Here is a 22779-nt window from a genome sequence, read left to right on the forward strand (position 1 = left end):
GAGAATGTCATTACCAATTCAACATCTGCCTAAGACCACGGAGGGACTATGAAGGCAGCCCTGACCCAGAGCCGGGAACTCAAGGGGCAGGTGGCTTGAGTAAGGCTGAGAACTGCGCCTGGCCACCATACTGGTCCCTCCACGTTGCCCCTGGTGGAACTTCTGCCTGTGACCACAGGATATGGCAGCTCCAAAGCAGAGGAAAGGTGGCTTGTGGCACCCTGGGAGCACTTGCCAGGGATAAGAGAGTCTGCCACCAAAGACGCAGCTACCTGAGAGAAGAGGGCTCAGGCCTTGATCCAATGTTTGAGAGAGCCCAGGGCAGCGTGGCTTGAACCTGAGGCTGCACTGCAAGGCCAGCCTCAGGCTCCTGGACCTACCACATGCTAGCCTGGTGACCCTGGACAGGGCCATAACAGCGTTCCCTTGAATTTCAGACCTGGTCCCTACCAGAGGGGCAATCCTAGTGTCACCTGGTGATGGGGGAACTGTGACGGCTAGGGCAGATGACCCAGCCCCCACTGTGCCAGCACCCCTTAAGCTCTCAGTAGGGCATCGGCCTTATTGGGAGCCCATGGCCCAGATCCAGCTAGTGGGCAGGTTTCAGGCCGAAGGCCGACTTGGGGCTCAGCGTGCTTGTTCACACGGTGCACCATGAGGAGCTCACCTGCGCATGGGGCGGGGTTCCCAGCAGTGAGCAAACAGGATGGCTGGAGACGCCGAGAACCAGAGGCTGGTGGGCAGGTAGCAGAAGGAACTAGAAGCTCCAGCTCCTGAGCTTACACCCCGCCATGCCGCTCATCTGCTTTAGCATCCTGGTCCTACGGAAGGGCCCCACCTTTTCATCTGGGACCAAGGGGTTGTGAAGGGGTGTGTCCCAAGTGCCAGTGAGCCCTGGACCAAATCCCTGGGGAACTCGGAGATTCAGGGGCTGGTTTCCCGGGTCTGGGTAGGCAGAGCTGAAGAACCGCATTTGTAACAAGCTCCAGGCTGTGACGTCACTGGTCCACAGAGACACCTCGAGGCCTGAGCACAGCTGGGGCTGTGTCTCTGGTCGCTTCCCAGGGTGGCTCCACCCCTCCTCTGCCTCCCCGAGTCACAGCCGCCCTTTCTCAGCCCTCCTCGCTCTTGTCTCCTGGTCAGAGCTCCATCCAGGTCACTCCCTGCCTCTTTGGGGAGCCCTTGCCTGGGCTGTGCCCCTGCAGGGTCTGAAGCATCGACGGACGAGGGATGGAGGGGAACAGCTTGAGCCGTGCTTGGCTCCCATGCAGGGCGGGGCAGCTGTGGGGACAGGCATGGATGCATCATGCTGAGCTCTAACTCTGCGTTTTCTTCCAGTCCTTGCCGTCTGGACACATACAAGGAACTTTCGAACTGGCAAATAAAGAAGAAAACAGAGAGAAAAACAGATATCCCAACATCCTTCCCAGTAAGACTTTATTGTTTTGCATGGTCAGTGCCATGTGGACTAAGCTTGGCATAGAAAACACAGCATCCCGGTGCTCAGCAATCAGACGTCCCCAATCAGTGTGACAGCCTGGAGTTCACACCAGGGACTAGGCAGCCTAGTCTGCCTCCCTGCAGGAGGCTGGGGCCCCATTGCTGCTCAGCCTGGTGCCGAGCCTGTGTTCACCGTCCAGGCCTGGGCGCCTGGGACAGCCAGGGCAGTGGTGCTGCTGCTTGGTCTTGGGTATCACCAGACAGAGCCCCTCCTGCAGGTTCAGTCCTAGACCCCTGTCGGCCCGCCGATGGGCCTGGACAGCTGCTCTCCCTCAGACTCGGTGCTCTTGGCCACAAGCAGAAAATCCCCAGCAATCTATAGGGTCCTGGACCAAGGACAGAAGTGACAGAATAAGAAACCTATCGCGTCAGATGCTGTGGTACATGCCTGTAATCCCAGCAGCTTAGGAGGCTGAGGCAGGAGGATCATGAGTTTGAAGCCAGCCTCAGCAATGGTGAGGTGCTCAGCAACTCAGTGAGACCCTGTCACTAAATAAAATACAAAATAGGGCTGGGGATGTGGCTCAGTGGTCAAGTGGCCCTGAGTTTAATCCCCGGTACTAAGAAAGGAAAGAAAGAAGGAAGGAAGGGATGGAGGGAGGGGGGGAAGGAGGGAAGGAGGAAGGAAGGAAAGAGACCTATCAAGGTTTGGCATCTCTGTGGGAAGGCTTAGTATCCACCCAATTTTCACCCCAAGAGTGAACGGTGGCGGTAGGCTGGGCACATGGATGCCAGAATGGAGTGAGAGCAGGGTACACTCGCTTGGCACAGGGCATCTTGTGGTCTGCTGCAGCTGTCTGGGCTGTGCCAGCACAAACCCTCAGGTTCCCAGCAGCCTCTGTGAGGCTGGTCCTGGAGGGTAGTGACAGCCTGCACCCAGGCTGGACCCCTCCTGCCATCTAATGGAATAGCAGTCCCCAAGGGCCCCACCAAATTTGAGTTTGAGTCCCGAGCCCAGCCTCCTCCTGGCCCACAGAACCAGGCTCTTGGGCAGTGCCTCGTGGGATCAGGGAACCAACTGGTGGTTGGCTTTCCAATGCTCCTAGATGCAGTTCCAGGGTAGAATTGCATCTATCTGCTCTGTGTGTATGAGCACTGTGGTCCGTCCTGTCTGTGGTGCCTGGGTCTCCCGAATTTCTAGTAACGTCCTCACCCATTGTCCTTGCACAGGATTCATGTGTGGGTTTACAGAGCCCAGTGTGAGCCTGCGATACACTGAAACTAGACCATCAGATAGTCTTTCACCACAGGGGCAGCCACAGGGGAGCCAGGGGATGGGTCAGCTGAGCTGTGAGGATGCCTTGGTCCAGGGTCAGATTTTAGACACAGAGTGAGACCAAGTCCAAAGGACCTGCTGCTGGGTGAGCTGAAGGAATCCAAGACAGAGGGGGTCACGTACATGGCTCCGCGGCTTAAAGGAAAGGGTGACCACAGGACAAGGTCTGGGCTCTTCAGAGCAATGCGTGTCAAACAGGAGTCAGGGTGTTCAAGGTCAGCATCTGTTTCTAATTTAGCCACCTTACTCGGCCAGCTTAACTGCTGCCTGCGTTGCTCACCCGTGTGAGGACCTACTCAGCACCGAGCACCTTCCCAGGGTCCTCTCCTGTGTCTCCTAATCGCTGAACCCTTGTTGCTTAAAGCACATTTTCATTGTTAATTCAGAGTATTTCTGGGGATCTCAGTGGGACCAGAGTCAATGGCCAGGTATGGGAATCTTCTACGCCCTGGCCCGATGGGGTGACCGCCTCCCCTGGGAGTCCTGCCTGGACTGGGCAGGGCCTCCTCCTGCCAGCCTTCTCCCAGCAGCAGTGTCCCCCAGCTCGGCTCCCACTGGCCTTTCCTCTGAGCGAGCAAGTACAGCAGGTGCTAGACGGGTTGCTGAGCTTCCCAGGGTCCTCCCCACCCCTGCCCTGCCCAGGAGGCCCCTCCGCAGCAACTCAGGGGTGCCAGCAGTCATCTGGGGTGAGAGGGTGCTGACAGGCATGCTGTGTTTGGGTGGGGGGATGGGTGGTGGGATGTAGGCTTCAGGAACAGTGGCACGGAGGACCCAGCTGGGTGACATTCGGCTGGGAGAGGCATGCCCCTGGGCTCCTGCTGGTGCCAGGACGGCGGCTGGATCTTGGGGTAACAGAAGGGCTCTCAGGGCTGCTGTGCAGAGCCCAGCTGTGAGGCCCTGCCCTCCCTCGGCGGGGGCCAGGGTCAGTGGGGGAGGGGAGGGGAGACCCCACTTTCCTCTTCCTCCCCAGCCCAGGGTGGCTCGCGCCAGGTGGATGAGATGCCCCTGGAGCCGGGAGCACAGTCACGCCAGGGTCCCTGGAGAGCCCTGAGGATGGGGTCAAGGTCTTCCTGTGGGGACTGGACCTGTGCCAGCAGAAAGGCTCCGTGGGGCTCCTTTTCTGGAATAAATGCCAACAGCTGACAATTTTAAGAAATCATGTTTTGAAAGTGAAGTGTGACTTTTTAGAATAAAAAACAGGAAGCACGTGGAAGCTGCAAGATTCTAAATCTAACAGGCTCTTTTCCCCTGTCTTCTGTGACGGTCAGTCAGTGTTTCCAGCGAGGCTCCTGCGCGCTCCGCCTGGGCCGCCAGCCCTGAGCAGGAGCGTGGGGGTGAGGGCGGTGTGGACCTGGGCTTGGGCTTGGACGCCCTGCCTGAGTGTCACTGCGCTGTCCCTGGGCCTTCACCACCACGCCCTCCAACAGCAGCAGGGCAGATCTGGCCCCTCAGTGAAGCCCGGGCACAGGAGTCTGGGCCACCGGAGCTGGCCGAGTGGATAGCCTTCCTGTAAAGTGAGACCCCACCCAGCCTGCGACGTGAGTGGGGTCATGCCCCAGCGCCCCAGCCATGGCTGCCCCAGGAGGAGGACAAGAGGGAGCAGAGGCTGTCACTACTCACCACATCTGAGCCCTGCTCTCAGGTGGCCACGGGCTGGGACGCAAGCTGGACGTCTCCACAGGCCACAGAGATGTTCCCATTTCCTGGAAACGCAGACCTGTGTGGGAATCCAGCCTCAGTGACAGCACCTTCTGTCTAACTCCTGACCCGGTGGTAGAACGACAGCGTTAGTTTTTTCTGAACCAAAGACCATGAAGGCAGAAATAACCAGGGTCCACAAAGGCTGTGACGGATCCAGGCTGAAACCTCCTGATGAGCACACAACACCACACCTCACACAATACACCACACACACACAATACACCACACACACACAATACACCACGCACACGGAGCATGCGCAACAGAGTCGTGTGCAGCACACACAGAAGATGCCACAAACACACTACACACACATACATGCACCACGCATAACACACTCAAGTCACACATACATCCAGCACAGAGCACACTCACAGTACACACACCCCACGGTAGACGCCACTCCATAAACATGCCCATACCTCAGGGCATACACATGCACACACACGTGCACACAGCATACACACACACAGACACACACACAGATACACGTGCATGTGCGTGCAGACTATACCGCCTTCCACTTCCCGGTGGAAAGCGCACCCCAACAGGCTGGAATCTAACACAGGCTGTGCTGGGCCTGCGTGAGCCCAGGGATAGACCCACGTGTCCCTGGAGAGCCTGGGAGGGTAGACCAAGCCCTGGCCCTAGTTCTCCTGTGTGCACCCACGCTTGTCATTACGGGGCCCAGTGTGCCCGGCCACCCAGCTGCCGTGGTCCCAGCACTCTGTTGCACGGTGTCTGTGTGGTCACTCAGCATCCCAGCCTGAAGCTGACGCTCTACTTGCACTGTGGGAGTCGGAAGGCACCTGCAGCCCCAGGGCCCCCACAGCCCCCCAGCTCCCCTTCTGCCCTGCAACCACTGTGGGCTGCCGGGTTGGTTCCTTGCTGGGGGCTAACGCGTCAGGTGAAGGACGTGGAGGTTCCTCCCCGTCAGCACGGGTTTGTCTGGTTTTTCCAGATGACCATTCCAGAGTGATTTTGAGCCAAGTGGACGGCATCCCCTGCTCGGACTACATCAACGCCTCCTACATAGATGTAAGTCACGCGCCTTCGCACCCGGGCCGGGGAACCAGGGGCCCTGGGCATGAGGGGCTGAGTCTGAGTCGTGAAGGGGCATCTTCCTCTGGCCTTTCTGGGCACTTTGGCCACATGGAACACCAAGGGCACAAAGCCAGTTGTGCTTCTCCAGCCAGACCAGCACCCAGGAACCTGTTTTCAAGAAGTCAGAGATCCCACCAGAGAGTAACAGAGAAGCACCGAGGCGCTCCTGACGGCGGTGTTTATCCTAGGACAAACTAAGCCAGCGGTGCCTGGTTAAATCAATTATGGTAAAACCATAAGCAACCGATTATTAAGATTCCCCTTAATTGATCTCTAAAAGATCATTAATATAAATTTAAAATTCCCATTTAAAATACAAGGACTCAAAAGGAACTGTACATTTAGCCCCAATTATAAAAACGTAAATGTCCTGCTCCTGTGCATGTGTGTCTGGGGAAATTGGCGGGAAGAAGACACCAGCAAGGGGACCCAGGAAAAGAACTCTTGCTGTTTCAGAAATTGCTAGTGAGTTTTCTTTCCTTCCTACTTCTGTCTTTCACATTCTCAGTGGTGACTTGTATTCCTTTTCTGATGACACTAAGATCTTTCCATCAGATAATTTTGAATAATTATAAATCTGATTTTATTTTTCCAGGGCTACAAAGAGAAGAACAAATTCATAGCAGCTCAAGGTAAGCTTTTTATTAAATTAACTTCGGAGCATTATGAAGTAGAATGTTGTGAACATCTACCTGCCAAAGATGCCAATAATTCTTATTGGCTCTTTCTGCACATGTGCAGGCTGCTATGTTTAGCTGGCATTCCGATGTCTGGGCACACAGTGGGTACGCAAAGGCAGACACACCCGTCTGTTCCACAGGTACACGATCTACACACAGAGCCCACAGGGGCCCCTGATGTGCTTCCAGCTGTTTGGTGGGTTGGACACCCTTTGCTTTCTCTCTGCTGACCTCTCTGCTGACCTCCCTGTAGCCCCAGGCTGGGGCCAGGGGCTGAGTTGCCTTTTAGATCAAGACCCCTGCCAAGAAGCCTCAGCAGTAGAGTCACACTCTTAACCTTGCACATGATGCCATCTTGCATTTAAGCCCTTCCACCGAGCCCCCCACCCCACCCCTTCCACCAGAGACCCCGTGCCGCATGCTGTGAGCCTCAGGGAGCTAAACTAGATTTCCCTGACTTCCTCCTGTTGGGCCAGAGTCTATAGGTGAGTCCCAAAATTCACAGTTGATGACAATAACCTGGAGAACTTGTTATAAATCCAGATTCCCTGGAAAATAGAAACCCACACACATCCGAGCCCAGAGGAGATCAGAGCTATGTCTAGCAGAAAGTGTCAGGAAACCTGACAAACATTGGCTGAAAAGAGATAAAAGCAGATTTTTCTCTCCTGTGAGCAGCATCCAGGGGGAGGCAGCCCCAGGCTGGGACAACAGCTCAGGGAGGGGTTCTTTATCTTTCTGCACCACCCTCCTGAGTATGTAGCTCCTAGCCCCAAGGTCACAAAATGGCTGCTGCATCTCCAGGCACTGTGTCTTTAGTGGACAGGAAGTGGACAAAGGGCAGAAGACTTTCCTCTAGAGGCACTCTAACTTCTGTTCACATCTTATTAGACAGCTTTGTGCTAAGAGATTGAGATCTTGATCAAAAAAAGGGGGTTAGGAATGGAAGGTGAGTCATCAACCTGCAATCCCCCACCTGCTCTGCACACACACACACACACACACACACACACACACACACACCTCCTTTATGAATCAGATGTTCTGGAGGGGGCCTGCTGTTCTGGGAAATAAACAAGTCACTCTGAAAGGTAGCATTGAATCCAGCCAGCCCTGCTCTGAACACCCCTTATTGCCCATGAATATGAGAATCTACCGCCGCCAGCGGTCAGCTGGGTTTCCTGGCTGGTGCAGGACAGGCAGGGATGGCAGTCACTGGCTCTGGCATCTCAGAGTGGGTCTGAAATGCCCGGGCAGCTGTGCAGTGGCTCGGGAAGGACAGTGCAGCTGTGCAGGCCAGGCTGGGGCCCAGGGGCTTCTGCTCATGCCCTTAACTCTGGATCTGTCCTCCGGCTCAGGCCCTAAACAGGAGACCGTGAACGACTTCTGGAGAATGGTCTGGGAGCAGAGGTCTGCCACCATCGTCATGTTGACCAACCTGAAAGAAAGAAAAGAGGTGAGTCCCCACCCCAGGCTGCGTTCCCGTCCCTCCCGGTCCTTTGCCATGGCCCGCCCTTCCGGCAATGCAGGGAAAAGCACTCGGGCTTATGGCACTTTCATCTTGAAGTAAATCCTCCATGCTCCTGGACGCTGGCCGTCCTGGTCTACACAGTAACCACAGGTCTTCTGTCCAGTGCTGGCCCGTGTCGCCAGCCCTCACCGCAGCTCTCCCCCGGGGAGCGGCGGATCCAGAACTGAGACTGTGTGTGAGGCGTGGCTGGGGAAGGCCTCAGACCTGGAGGAGCTTGGTGACCCGCGCGTCCTGCAGATTAGACATGCACGAGGGAGGGAGGGAGGAAAGGGGACACCAGCCACACTGACACGGCCACAGAGAAGGACACTTGAGCTGCCTCACTGCCGAATGCAGCAAGTCCTCATTAGTGTCCACTGTTCTGGACAGACTCCCTCCCAGGGGCCAGAAGCAGGGCGCCAGCAGGGCAGAGGAGGCCGTGGAGCCCTGGGGCTCGTAGCCCCAACAGGACCTGGTACAGGGTGTGAGCTTGTTCTCCAAAGCCCGGGAGAGGCTTCTTTAGTGGGGCGACCATGTTCCAGCATGAAGGCCCTGCGGGTGGGGGACACCTGCCGGCCCTGCCCAGGACTCTCCTGAATGGCAGGCACTGGCCAGGCCCCAGGGGTGCCTGGGCGTGCTGAGGACTCCGGGGATTGCAGCTTTCAGGGGAACTGGCAGGCCCTGGGGGGCACAGGGGAAGGAGCCCATGGGAGGGGCAGCGGGAAGAGCTCTTGTCACCACAGGGCCACCGTCCTAGTGCTGTTGTCACCACAGGGCCACCTTCCTAACGGTTTCCACACCAAAAAGCACAGGAGAAAGCCTCCGTCACAGATCTGGCCTTCTGGTTGGTCAGGGATGGATGGTTTCTGTTTAGGTTTGAGGTCAGGGCTGGGGAGTACCACACCTTCTCACTGTGACTCCTGCCTCGCCGTCCTTTGTCACTAATGGAAAGAATGACGGGAAGGAAACCTGGCCCACAATGCTAGCCTCTCCTTCCCGGGGCAGCTGTGGAGGAGCCCCCACACTGTAGAACAGCAGACCACCCCTGTGACTGGCCACCCACAGAGCCCACTTCTCCAAACATGAAGCACAAGACCAGCGCCAAGCTGTGGCTGGAGGACCCCCGTCCCCGTGTCCCCGCCGTTCTGCTGCGCAGTGCTTGCTGCTGCTCTCTGGTCTTCCTCCGGGGCCTCCTTCCGTGGGTGTCCAGCCTGTGACTCAGTGCTGCCTGCTGAAGCCCAGATGAAATCATTTCTCAAGAGAGTTCCTTTTTCTCAGCTGCTTGCTCTTCGGTTGTGGTCTCCTTGCGTCCACATCCTGAACAGCACGTTGTGAAATGAGGCTGGCATCTCATGATCGATGGAGGGAGGGAGGCCAGGACCCAGGGACGGCCACCCTGAGCTGGTGCTCATTCTTGCAAGAAACTTCCAAGACAGGAATTGTGGAATGGGCCCAAGAGCCCCAGAGGGGCCAAGGCTACCCAAACCAGGACCCTTGTGAGTTCCTCTGGCTGCTTCAGACTCCCAATGAACAAGGGGGGCCTGGTGTGATGGGGCTGGGGGAGTCTGTCCTGTGGATGTCATGACACCAGGGTGCTGGTCTCAGGTAATACCAGGCACTTTACGCTATAAAGGATGATTAATCCTGGAGTCTTGAACCATTAGCTGTGCCACTCAAGGGCCATCTCCAAGACAAACTGTCACGTGCCCGGAAGGCTCGTAAATTCCAGAGACTTCTCAATGGAGCACTGAGCACATGTTCCCCTTGCTGTGAACCCCATTCATTCATGTGTTCCTTGCTGATAGAAAACTCACTGTCAGGTAGATACTAGGCGCATCAGAACCTAAGGGTCCTGGAGACTGTGCTTGGGGCTGTTTCGATTTCAGAGAGTAGAATAGTAAGGAAATGGCCTCTCTGTAACCAAGAGCCACCTGGCAGATTCCTGCATCGGTCCATGCTCCTGGCCTCAGGCTCCTGGCCTTTGAATAGGGCCAGGAGATGCTGCCAACAAGTCCTCGGTGAGCAGGCAGAGTGGGAGGACCAATGGCTTAGCCCCATGGGAAGTGTCTGCAGGGGGCAGTCCCTGGGGACCAGGAGGGAGCTTCCCTATAGCCTGAGGGTCATTTTGAGTCAGGTTGCCCAGCTCTGCAGGGAGCAGGCTGAGGCCAGCTCCCTGTATGTGGCTGTATGTGGCTCAGGAACGAGAGGACCCATGAGACACCAAGTCCACACGCGCGAGCCTGGCTGTCCTGGTCCTGGGGCTCCTTTCCCTGTGGTGCAACCTCACCTTCCCCGTTGATAAGGGAAACACCCGTCCACGTTCCCATCCCGAGGAGATGGGTCTCAACCCTGGTCCAGGGACCCCTGTGGCCCGTGGGGGGGGGGGGCAGGTGACAAGGCACCCTCGTGGATCTGTGTGTTTCTGCACATTGCTCCGTGCAGGAAAAGTGCTACCAGTACTGGCCCGACCAGGGCTGCTGGACCTACGGGAACATCCGCGTGTGCATGGAGGACTGCGTGGTGCTGGTGGACTACACCATCCGCAAGTTCTGCATTCAGCCGGTGAGCGTGCCCAGCTGCCCAGCTGCCCAGCTGCCAGGGGATTCCCGGGAGCACAGGTGGGGATAGAGGCACTGCTACCTTTTATAGCATGGGAAGCTGCGTCCCACCTGACCCTCACGGAGGGGCTGTGACATACGTCTGCAGAGGACTGTTCTGTGTCCCCGCGCCCCAGGAGGAAGAAGAGTCGGTAGGCAGGGCAGGGCATCCGAGTCCCCCTCAGTAGCAAGCTGTCATTTCACAGCTGAAATGGCGAAACGGCATTTTTATATTTTACTTTTATGTAATTAATGTATTCATTTTAGTCTGAAAGTAGACCATGTGTATACGGCCATTTCAATTGTTCTCCATTTTCCAATCGGGGCACTATAGTCATACGTGCCGATGGGAGGTGTGGCTGCATATCCTCACGTGCCCACAACGCACAGGATGTAACAATTGATTGGTCTAATCAGTTCCCCGCACCTCCATCCTATTCCCACCCCCTCCTCCCTGTGGTCCCTTTTCTCTACTGGTTTCCCTTCAGTATTCCCGAGATCCACCCCCAATGCCTTTCTTCTCCTTTCTCCTCACCAACTTCCACATATGAGAGAAAACATATAACCCTTGACCTTCTGAGTTTGGCTTATTTCACTTAACATAATGCTCTCAAGTTCTATCCCTTTTCCTGCAAATGACATAATCTCATTTTTTTCTTTATGACTGAATAAAACTCCATGTATACCACATTTTCTTTATCCAGTTACCTGTTGATGGACACCTGGGCTCGTGCCATAGTTTGGCTATGGTGACTTGTGCTGCTGTAAACCTGGGTGTATGTGTCACTGTAGTAAGATGACTGTGATTCATCAGGAAAAATACCAAAAATACCGAGGAGTGGCGTAGCTGGGTCCTGTGGTGGTTCCACGCCTGGGCTTTTGAGGAGCCTCCATACTGGTGGTACTAATTTATAATCCTACCAGTGCAAAAGTCTTCCTTTTTCGCCACATCCTCCCCAGCATTTATCTTTGTTTGTATTCTTGATGGTTGAGGCAGCATTTTTTTAAAAACAGTTTCAAGATTTTTTTCCAAAGCCTCCTGGCTGTCTTTCACACTTATTTCCTGTTAGTTCCCCACTGAAAGAATGTAAGGCAGGCTTCAATTTTTTTAAAAAATGCATATAAACAAGGCAGATGAAGATTGAAGAGATGTTTTGAAACCATGGTAAAAAAAAAAATAAAAGCAAGGTCATTATATCAGAACTCAAGGATAGAGTGATTGGTGTCATTATTTTTTAAAATATGAGGCTGAGATTACTAGAAGCCACAGCAAGAAAGGGGAAACAATAAGATTTATTGTTCTGTCTTAAATATATATTTTAATTGTAGATGGACACAGTACCTTTATTTTGTTTATTTATTTGATGTGGTGCTGAGGATCAGACCCAGTGCTTCACGCATGCTAGGCAAGCGCTCTGCCATGAGCCACAGCCCAGCCCATTTTATTGTCCCCTGCTTTCCTCTCTCCTGGATACACAGGCACATGCACACACACCTGTACACCCGTGTGCACATGCCAACAGACACAGGCATGCACACACACACACCTCCAGACACACCATCCAGCCTTCTGTGGTCTGGGACCAATGAACTAAATCCATGGGCTCTCATCATGAGAACAAGAGGCTCTGAGGGAGTCTGGGGTCTCTAATGAATAGACACCCCCATCTTTTCTCCCCAAATTGAGACATTTGGAGGGTGAAGGAGCTGTTGCTGATGACTGAGGACATGGGAGAAAAGTGGGTCTTTGCAGACAGAGCAGGGCATGCCCCTCCTTAAAATGGGTTGCATAGGACCAGCGTGGGGGACGCCGGGCCACTTGGGACCTGCCCAGCCCTGCCCTCTGCCCACTGCAAGAGCCGTGCTGTCGGGTCTAGAGCCAGCAGTGGTGAGCGCCAGGGCCCCACTGGGCCTTCTTCACTTTGATGGGCACTGACACCTGCATGAGCCCCCAGGCCAGGCCCTCAGGTGGAGATGTGGGTGGGCAGGGGGAAGGCCATCCCGCCCCTCACGTCTCAACGGGCCCCACAGCAGCTCGCTGAGGGCTGCAAAGCCCCGCGGCTGGTCTCGCAGCTGCACTTCACCAGCTGGCCGGACTTCGGAGTGCCTTTCACCCCCATCGGGATGCTCAAGTTCCTGAAGAAAGTGAGGACGCTCAACCCCTCGCATGCTGGGCCCATTGTGGTCCACTGCAGGTATGCCAGGGCAGGGCTGGACCCCAAGAGCAGGCCATGGTGGGAAGCCTCACTCGTGACTTCCCAGTGGACAGTGGACAGTGGGACAGTGTCAGTGTGGCAGAGGGGCAGGCTGGGGGCGTGGCACAGATGTGCCGATCCTGAGTGGCAGTTCAGACAGCCCTGCGGGGAGAGAGCGGGAGGCAAGTTCAGGCCTCCCCCAGTACAGTCCACATAGCAGAGCCTGGCTTCTGTGGTTTTTGAGGAAGGACCCCAATACATAAAGCCATCCTAGCAGAGAGGCCCAGGCCCATGGTGGGAGTGGGGCCATGGGCTTCCCCGGGGCCTTGCTCTCTGCTCCCCCAGGGACCTCATGATCCCTCAGATCCCAAGGGACAGAACCAGGATGACCTCCCTTGCCAGGACACAATTATACCCGTGATAACAAGAAGAAAATGTTTGGCAGCTGAGAAATTATCCATATAGCCTCATAGAAAGTGTCTGAGTCCCCAGAGAAGGTCACTAAGGTTGCAGCGCCCTCTGGTGGTCCCACCAGACTTATTCCTCAAGCACCAAGAGGTCTCACCCTGTGGCTTTGAGACAGGCCTCCTCAACTGTCCTGGAGCTGGGACCTCTTCCCAAGGCTCTCCCCAGACTCCTGACTTCAGGGGAATGTGACCCAAGAGGTGGCATCTTTCTTCTTCCCCAAAGTGCGGGCGTGGGCCGGACGGGCACCTTCATTGTGATTGACGCCATGATGGACATGATACACTCAGAGCAGAAGGTGGACGTCTTCGAGTTTGTGTCACGAATCCGCAATCAGCGCCCTCAGATGGTTCAGACAGATGTGAGTGATGCCTTCCTGCCACCCTGGTCTGAGCTTCGCAGCGCGACCCCAGGGCCTTTGCCAGAGAGGCACATGTGGCTTACGGCTCTCCCATACTGGCCCAGGTGTTGACAGGCAGGTAGCACTCTAGAGCACCCTGAGCCTAGGCTTGGCTCCCATCACACTCTGCCCTTCCTCCCCTGGGCCCTGGGGACTGCCCTGCCTTGCCCTCTATGTCTTCATAGGCCATGGGTGACTATGCCCCCCAGGATGGCACCTGGTGTCCTCAGTTTACACCAGCATCTATCATCATCTTTTCTAAAGAACCTAAATGTCCAATCTCTATGACCATGAATATGACTTTTGCCCCTAACCTCCCTCCATGAGCAAACAGAAGAGAACAGCACGGGGCCCAGGGCAGAGTCGAGGCTGGGCACCCCTGGTCTCCCACAGGTGCAGTACACATTCATCTACCAAGCCTTGCTGGAGTACTACCTCTATGGGGACACCGAGCTGGACGTGTCCTCCCTGGAGAGACACCTGCAGACCCTGCACGGCACCACCACCCACTTTGACAAGATTGGGCTGGAAGAGGAGTTCAGAGTGAGTGGGCCAGGGTGCATCACCTCCTGGGGGGTGGCCGAGGAGAAGGAGCCAGTGTGACCCTTGAGATGAAGCCTCTCCATCACTTATCCCCTTGGCTGACCCCAGAGGAGCAGGGCACATGCTGGGTCATGATTTCAAGGGAGAATACCAGGGGCTTTCAGAGCTCCGCGAGCGTATTTCTTAATGCTGAGGCAACTTCTTGGGAGGGAGACAGGTGTTCCCATGCCCAGGGGGCCCCTCTAGCAGCACTGTTTTGTGGCTGAACACTTTTCCCAGGAGTTGTAACTGTGTTGCTCTGTCCTTCTTGGCTGCAGAAATTGACCAATGTCCGGATTATGAAGGAGAACATGAGGACAGGCAACTTGCCAGCAAACATGAAGAAGGCCAGAGTCATCCAGATCATCCCCTGTAAGGCAGCCTGGCGCAGGTCTCCACCCTTCAGGGCCGGCGGGGCAGGGCCTGGACAGGCTGCTTTCAGTTGCTGAGAGCCTGCTGACCCTCCACCTCTGTAAGCCAGGGTCAGAGGCAGGTGCCCTCCAGACCCAGACTCCAGGCCCCTGGGCACTATTGCCAAATATTGAGAAGAACTTTCTGGGGCACTTAGGTAGCCCAGGTAGTCCAGGCGTGTCCCAGCCTGGGATGTGACCCAGAGACGGGGAGGCACCTGGCTGCCCTGCAGGGAGGACTCCAGGGAAGCTGAGAGGTTTGCCTCAGGCACGGCCTGGGTCCTCACTGTGCACCTCAGCAGAGGGGACAGTGAGTGTGGGTAGGCTATGCAGATGGTCAGACGAGCCCAGGGCAGCTGGACCTTTCTAGGAAGAGACCTGTGGAGGGAAGACCCAGGCCCAGTGGAACTGGGGCTCTGGCAGCTGCTGACTCTGCGGGCAAGGGAGGCAAAGGTCAGCCTGGAAGTAGAATCCCCCATCTGGGGTCTTGCCAGTGGGGAAGAAAGAGAAACCAGGCAAAGAGTGGATGCTGCAGGCACCAAGGCACATGGGAGGGAGATGGGAGAGTACCCGGCCAGAGAAGATGGTGAGCGGTGTTGTGGACGATGTGCCCCTGACGGATCCACTGTTCAATGAACACCTGCCATTCCAGCGCTGGAACAGGTGTGTTCTCACCGAGGTCACCTGTGCTGTGGACAGCCGCAGTTCCTGGGGCTGGGCAAACCTGCCCGCTCTGACTCGTGATTCGCTGTGGCCCCAGTAGCCTCAGGCCCGCAGTTCTGACTCCTGCTGGCCACACTCTCTGTATTCCTTAAACACAGTGGTTTTAATGCTCATAATTTGGTATGTTGCGAATGAGTTCATGGAAAATGAAAGCAATAACTAGATTATTTTCAGATCTTTCAAAAAAAAATCAAGGTTTTGCTGGCAGGAAAGTATCTGTACTCACTGAAGTTTAATGCCACTTGCAGATGACTTCAACCGAGTGATCCTCTCTATGAAACGGGGTCAGGAGTACACAGACTACATTAATGCATCCTTCATAGACGTAAGTACCACGTGTGCATGGTGTGCATGCACCTTCTTCCTGTGTGACCATACACTCTCACTTAGAAGGCACCGGCAAGTCTGCAGAAACTCAGCTGCTTGGTAGCCAAGCCACTTGTTTAAAGAAGAGCACGCTTGGAAATAGGCCGTAGACACGCTGCTGGGTCAGTGGCTGCTTCTCCACCCGGCTTCTGCTTTTCTCTACACATCTGTTACACACCAGCCACGCATCCAGTGCCTCGAGAGCTTCCTCCGGGGCGATTCCTGTGACTTGTACCTATGATATGGACAAGAGGATCATGTGTTCAGGCCACACAGGCACAACGTGTCTTTACGCACAATGGCATCTGCAGAAAAGCAGACAGGAAAGACCTTGCAGCCAAGCATACGTTAGCGTTTCCTTCGCAGTTGAGGAAATCGCCCCCCAGATATCAGTGAGGCCTTGGTGGAGCTGGGATTGAAGCACCTTCCTCGGGCTCCATGTCTAGGCCCTGCCCATGTCCCTGTCCCACCAATATGCAGTAGTTGGTAGTCCACAGTAGCCATTCAGAGGGGACCCAGGTGCTGGAGGTAGGGACCAGGTGTGTAGTGCTCAGGTAAAGTGGGCACCCCGGTCTGCTTCATGGGTGTGGGGATGTGCATGTGCACACATATTCGCAACTTGACTTTGGTGCAGGCCATGAAGATCAAAGTCTCCCTCCTCAGGCCTGGGGCTGTCCTAAGTGCTCCTGGCAGGTGGTGACACCAGAGAAAAGGAAGTCCGATTCTAACCTCTGCTCCCCACTTGAAGGGCTACCGCCAGAAGGACTATTTCATCGCCACCCAGGGGCCCCTGGCACACACGGTGGAGGACTTCTGGAGGATGGTGTGGGAGTGGAAGTGCCACACGATCGTGATGCTGACCGAGGTTCAGGAGCGAGAGCAGGTGAGCCACACCAGCCTCTTGGGTCCTCGGGGGCCATCTGCACACCTGCAGCCGCCACCGCCCCCCAGTGCAGATCTCACCTGCTTGTGTCCTGCAGGCCCCGCCAGGCAGCGGGGAGAGAGGTCGGAGATGAAGAGGGTTCCAGTCCACACTCTGCTTTTCTGGGGGTGGAGGGTGTGTTGGCGAAACTCCCCACTTGGCCTTAGTTCATCCCACCTGCCTCCAATCCTGCATCCTGTATCCGTCAGGACCACCACCTGTTGAAGAAAAAGGCAGACATCAGCACGTGTTCCCTGTTGATATTGTCCTAGTCAAATTCGAATCAAGCACGTTACTGTTTGTTTTCCCAGAAACCCACCCTCGGACCTCTTGTATTTGTTTAATAATGTGATAAACAGTCCTGAACCCCACAGAGCAGGCATCGCCTGGGTGACCGAGCTCACTCAGATACCACACAGTACAAGTCTGTTTACCTTAATGTCGAGAACAGGCAAATCCCGGGGGTCCAAAAGGAGACCAGCTGTTGCCAGGGCTGGAGGCGGGGAGGGGTGACGAAAACAGCTTACTTTGGCTGTGTCTGAGCTTTATATGAAGCGTAGTGTTGGCTATGGACTCCTCCAGGACTTGATGCTTCCACTCTGTGTGGGCTTCTGCTGACTTTCTGTGTTGACACCTCCTCCTGTGGCTCGCTCCTCATTTCATTACACTCCTGTACCCTTCTCCCACCACAGGCTTCGGGTGGGCAGCATTTTCCTGTTTTGCCAATGGTGCTGCCGTACCTTCTTGTCCACGTCTCACGCTGCACGAGGGCTGGGGTCTCCAGCGTGCCTCCATGCAGAGCACCTGCATGTGGATCTGCACGGTGATGCTTCCACACTAGTCTCCAGAGGGGTCCCCCGGGATGTTCTCAGTGCCCTGATCCTTGTCAGTAAATGGATGTAGACGCATCTCTTCCTGGTCCTGATTGCATCCTGGACCCTCCAGGGTGGAGCATGGCTCCCCACCTGCTCCAGCTATCCCCGTGTTCCTTCCTACAGGAAGTGTGCCCTTTCCTGATGATGTGTGAGACCCCTGTGGATACTCTTAATGCTCATCCCGGGTTGGCTTCATGCATTGCAAACATCTCACTGCAGTTTGTGGCCTGTCTTTTCACTTCTGATGATGTTTATTGATGAAAAGAAGTGAATTTTACTCCAATCTGATGTTTCTAATTTTTGCCTCATGTTGGGCTAGCTCTTTGGGGGTCTTATTTAGTAAAACCTTCTGTACCCCAAAGTAAAAGAATATTTTCTTCTTCTAAGGGTTTTGCAGTCTTGTTTTTAGCCTTGAGTCTTAGCCGGCCCGAGTTTGTTTGTATGAAAGTTCCAGTACTATTATGGGATGCAGCCTGTATACTGCCACCCCTGGGAGGCACTGCAGTATTCATATCAGCCCTGCAGGGTAAGGGACAGGGATCCAGTTTTCTTTTTCTAGCTCTGTTTGTTGAATAATCTGTCCTTCCTGTCATTGAAGTTCCATGTGTGTGTCTGTTTCTAGATTCTATTCTGGGTCCCTGATCAACAGGCATTAATGGATATTCACATTCAGATACACATGTCATTTTCTTGGGCTGGTGAAATATCTTAAATGGTTTCAGAACAATTCTACATCATAAGATCAAAAGCACTGTCATGTATAACTAATTAGAACAAATAAAATAATTAAAAAAAAAAAAGCAGTAGGAGCCAGGTATTACCAGACTTAACATTTTATTTCATCTCTGAAGGATAAATGCTACCAGTACTGGCCGACAGAGGGCTCAGTAACTCATGGAGAAATAACCATTGAAATAAAGAGCGATACCCTTTCTGATGCCATCAGTATACGAGACTTCCTGGTCACCTTCAATCAGGTATGGTCGCCCTGTCCTTCAGCTCCTGTAGACCGGGCATCCTAACTCGGGGATCTTCTTGTCATGGTGCCAGATCCGCCCTGCACCTGTTACCTGTCATGCTCTAGCCACGTTTTCCTGAGTCCCAGAGTGCATGAGTGGCTACCTGGTTATCCAGTGGCAGGTCTCCCATTAAATCCATACCTCCTGGTGGTCACCTGCGTCCTTGCTGGAGGTCGAGGCTGTCAGGGCTGAGTGCAGACCCACCTGCAACACTCTCCCATCCCCCACGGGGCAGTACCCTCAGCAGCAAGCAGGAGAGGTGGGATGAGTGAAGCCACAGCGGCCTCTTGGGGCCCTCTGCCAGAGACCTCCTCAGACCCCCTCCAGATCCCCTCCAGGTCCAGGGCTCTGATCACACTTGCAAAAACCCTCCCGGAACTGGGTCAGTAGGGTGAGATGGCTCACCTGTGTCTTGGTTCTGGATTCGAGCTGCCAGTCCCGGGGGTGACAGCTGCTGAGCATACGCTGGACTCACCTTCAGCCTCTGAGCCCCAAAATCTCAAGAGAGAGGACACCCTTCCCTGAGCACAGCTGTCCTTCATTGTCTTGGGCCCAGGACTAGCCAGGCCCCTCGGACAGCCTAGGGGGTTGTTGGTGGCCACAGAGGGGCCAGGGAGGGCTCTGGGCCCTGCCAGACCCATGACAGGTCGGTTGGGCCCCGCGGGGCACAATCTGGCAGCGCTGAGACCCCTCTCCCGTGCAGCCCCTGGCCCGCCAGGAGGGGCAGGTCCGCACCGTGCGCCAGTTCCACTTCCACGGCTGGCCCGAGATCGGGATTCCGGCCGAGGGCAAAGGCATGATCGACCTCATCGCCGCGGTGCAGAAGCAGCAGCAGCAGACAGGGAACCACCCCATCACCGTGCACTGCAGGTGAGCGCGCCCGCAGACCACGCCGCCCCCGCTGCGGGGGAGCCGGAGCCCGGGAGGCTGCTCCGGGCAACTTGAGTCCCGAGGCTGTGTCCCCTTCCCTTACACACTTGCACACATGGTGTCACATAACGCATGAACGTCACGTGCAGTACACACACAGAAAGCACCTGCGGGAGGCTGGGGCTCATGGTCTTAGTCCTGAAAGTCGTTCCGGTTCATCCTGCTGTGCCGTCTGCAGGCCAAAGGACCATGGCGTGGGGGTGGGGGCTCAGCCCCTGAGGAGACCCCTCAAGGAGGCCTGTGGCCACCCTGGTCAGGGCCGGGGCAGAGGGACACCCCAGGGTAGAGTCCCTAGAGGCAGTGCGCACCCTCTTGAGGACTGTGACACGCACCCTGCAGAGGGCAGGAGGGTAAATCCGGAAGACCCGCCCTCCATAACCGTAACCCTAACCTGCTGGCAGGTGCTGTGGCCGCCCTCACAAAGTTCCTCCAAGAAGCATTCTGGGGTGTTTCCTTCTTGGTGGTGCTGATTTACTTCTAAAGCTGCGATTCTGTTTCACTTCCCACTTCTCATGACCCGCCTTTCTGCCACTGCTGTCCCACATTATATGGCCACCAAAGCCCCTGCTTACCTAAGAGGGGTGGGACTCTCTCCCAGTGTGGGACTGCCTGAGTGCACTCCTGGCCTCACTGGGAGGCGGAGCACACACCTGGCTCTCAGTTCCGATGCCTTTGTAGAGGTCACTTAGAATAAACTGGAAAGGCAGATGTGGGAGAAGGCAACACAGCTGGTCAGGAGCCTCGGAACCTGGCCACACCAGGTTCTGGGGCCTTAGCTTCTGGAAGAGGCTGGGCAGTCTCCCTTCCTGTCGGCCTCTGGGAGGGCTCTCCTAAGAGCACCTGGCCCTCTCCTGCCCTGTCCAGCTGATCAAGCAAATGACCTTCCAAGCCAGTTGACTCCATCCTCACTGCTGGAAGTCTGAGGTCGGACCATCCTCAGTAGTGACCACCTGCTGTCTTTACACCCCTAAGTGCCACTTTTCAGGGTCCCCTGTTCCAGAAGACAGGCCTGCACAGTCAGGAGGGTGTGTGCCAGGATCCTCCTCCCTGGACCTGAACGGGAGTGTTTGCATTTCTAATGAGTTTCCAGGCGATGCTGAGCCCACTGCTCCCTGGGCCACCCTGGGGGAACCCCTGGTCTGCACAAGGAAAAAGGGAAATGCTTAAAAACATGTCCTGATTCATTTCACAAAACAGCTGCTCCCGTAATCAGGGAAGTGCTTTAGCAAGTGTATGTTTGCTGAATCTTGCTCAGAAACTAAGCTCCAGACAAAGATCACTCAAGATCCAGTCGAATTCTGATCCTTTCCAGTAAGGTCACCTCAGTGCTGGCGTGCAGGGGTGGCCGTACACCCTGAGTCTCTGCTCTGCGTGCAAGTTGAATGTTCACCCCCAAGTGCTTTCTGTCCACAGTGCGGGAGCTGGGCGCACAGGTACATTCATAGCCCTCAGCAACATTTTGGAACGAGTAAAAGCCGAGGGACTCTTGGATGTATTTCAAGCTGTGAAGAGCTTACGACTTCAGAGGCCGCACATGGTGCAAACCCTGGTAAGAACCTGAACGCTAAGGATGTTTCCAGAAGAGTGGAGGATTGTGTTGCGTGTCTGATGTCTGTTTCATGAAAGGAGCTCTGGCATAGGGAGGCAGAAGGTGCAATTCCTGGGGCAGGGGCCGCTCGCTGCAGCTTTCCACAGTGAAGCTGCAGGTCTTTCCTTCCTGGGTCTCATGCACATCTGTCCTGTGGGCAGGGCTCAAGAGGAGTGGCTCATCCACGAATTCCAATTGCATTTAAAAATCACACATTATCAAGTTCAAAAGCAGCACTGAAATTGCTTGTCATTTCAACTTTACACCGTGGCATCTGGTCTGATTTCCTTGGCAGAGTCTCGCCTAACCCCAAGACCCCGCCCAGGGACTTAAGAGAGTCACCCTTAGGAGTGCCCTCCACATTCTCTTATGATATGTGCTTCCTGGTTTGGGAAGTGAGTCTCCCTCACCAAATTCAGTATGGGTGCTTGCTCAACCAGAGAGTACACTTTAAGGGCTGTGGAAGCTCATTATTTTCCCCAAAGGTCCCTGTTTAGGACTTTTCCTCCCTGCCTGCTCCACACTAGTACAATCCTGGCTTGAGCAGGCTGCTCCCCACTGAGAGACAGGAGGGAGGGCACCTTCCCACAGCCACGGAGACCACTGAGCCAAGGACAGGTGTCCCCTCCCCCCAGGCAGGCCACGCCCAGGTTCTCTGCCCTGGCTGCAGTGGACACTCACCCGGGGACTTTGACAGGCCTCCACTTGCCCACACGGCCCCTCCAACCTATTGGAATCTAATCGCCTAGTGTGGGACCCAGGTATCAGCACATAAAAGTCCCCTAGGTGGTCCCAAAGGGAACCCAAGTGTGAGAGCCTCTGGACCAGAGGAAGCTGGTGCTTGCTGGCTTCCTTGGCCTGTAGCCTCTGTGCCCTGCAGGCTCTGACCCCATGGAAACCTGGATAGCGGGCAAGAGTGGGAAGGATGAGGGTCCCAGGGCTCTCCGCTGGCTGTGGGCCCGAGTCCCAGCTCGGTTGGTCCCTGTGGGCTCTGAGGAGATGCTGGAGAGGCCCGTGACGGCCTCCAGTGGGCTCCACCTGCCTCCTGGTAGTACATGCCCAACGCAGCACAACTGAACCACGCTGGGTGTGGGGGAAGCGGGCGCAGAGCCCTCCCCAGAGCACGTCAAAGTAACGATAATGTTGAAGTGTCAAATGAACTCCGCTAATATGTACTGTTAATACGTGTTGCCAAAATAATAGCAACCACAATGACTAAGAATTTAATAAGAACCCCCTCAAAGGGAGGGCCAGTTTTTAATTCTGCGCCAGGCTCTTTTTGGTCTCCCTCCAGTAGCCTGGAGTCCTGTCTGGGCAGCCCGTTAAGCATAAGGGAAAGAGAAGCTGACCCTTGGCTGCCAGGCCACATCTTTGCCACACAGTGGAACTGTCAAGGCTCTGACAACTTGGATGAGCTCCTTCTGCTTCCTGAGTTTCCATTACTTCCTGGGAAATGGGGTTGATGGCACTGTCCTTAAGACGCTGTGCAAAATTTGCACTAAAGTTCTCCCAGTGCCTGGCCCCAGGGGAGGTGCCCAGCCAGCTGTACCAAGGTGTCCTGCAGGGAAGCTACCTGCAGCACTTCTCTGGATTCTGGGCGCTAATGGCTCGTGTAATCCGCCCGTCTGGCCTAAGCGTTTTGTTCTCAAGTGCATAGGTCCAAGTGCCCTGGCATCCCAGCCCTGCTCCCTTGTCCCTTCTCCTCCCCGCCCCCCACACACACCTCTCTCTCTCCCCCTCGCTGGGAAGCTGCCTGGGAGTTTTTTTTTTTTTTTTTTTTTTTCTCTCCTGCCTGGAGTGCACCCAGCCCATAGTGTGCACTCCAAACCAAGAGGCCAGCGAGTGAACAAATCAGGACAGATTGACCGTTGCATGATGACTGTCAGGTGTCCGATGCTTCACAGACGATTTCCCATCTCCTTATGTGCCCTGATGG

The 22779-nt window shown here is 55.3% G+C and overlaps 1 protein-coding gene across 6 annotated transcripts in view; it reads left to right on the forward strand.

Annotated features, from left to right (window-relative positions):
* Positions 1-22779, forward strand: part of Ptpre (protein tyrosine phosphatase receptor type E) — a 136141-nt gene that overhangs the window by 110085 nt on the left and 3277 nt on the right. For 5 of the 6 annotated variants that reach the window (XM_047554101.1, XM_047554100.1, XM_047554102.1 and 2 more), the window contains 14 exons: positions 1339-1429; positions 5439-5515; positions 6177-6213; positions 7620-7717; positions 10214-10333; positions 12400-12563; positions 13254-13389; positions 13822-13971; positions 14289-14382; positions 15392-15468; positions 16258-16392; positions 18158-18283; positions 19029-19195; positions 20669-20804. In XM_047554101.1, coding sequence (XP_047410057.1) covers positions 1339-1429; positions 5439-5515; positions 6177-6213; positions 7620-7717; positions 10214-10333; positions 12400-12563; positions 13254-13389; positions 13822-13971; positions 14289-14382; positions 15392-15468; positions 16258-16392; positions 18158-18283; positions 19029-19195; positions 20669-20804 — 1608 coding nt within the window. The remainder of the gene's footprint in view (positions 1-1338; positions 1430-5438; positions 5516-6176; positions 6214-7619; positions 7718-10213; positions 10334-12399; positions 12564-13253; positions 13390-13821; positions 13972-14288; positions 14383-15391; positions 15469-16257; positions 16393-18157; positions 18284-19028; positions 19196-20668; positions 20805-22779) is intronic. The other variant, XM_047554104.1, reaches the window with a different exon arrangement.

Source organism: Sciurus carolinensis, chromosome 5 (assembly GCF_902686445.1).
Source record: "Sciurus carolinensis chromosome 5, mSciCar1.2, whole genome shotgun sequence".
Classification (NCBI taxonomy): Eukaryota; Metazoa; Chordata; class Mammalia; order Rodentia; family Sciuridae; genus Sciurus; species Sciurus carolinensis.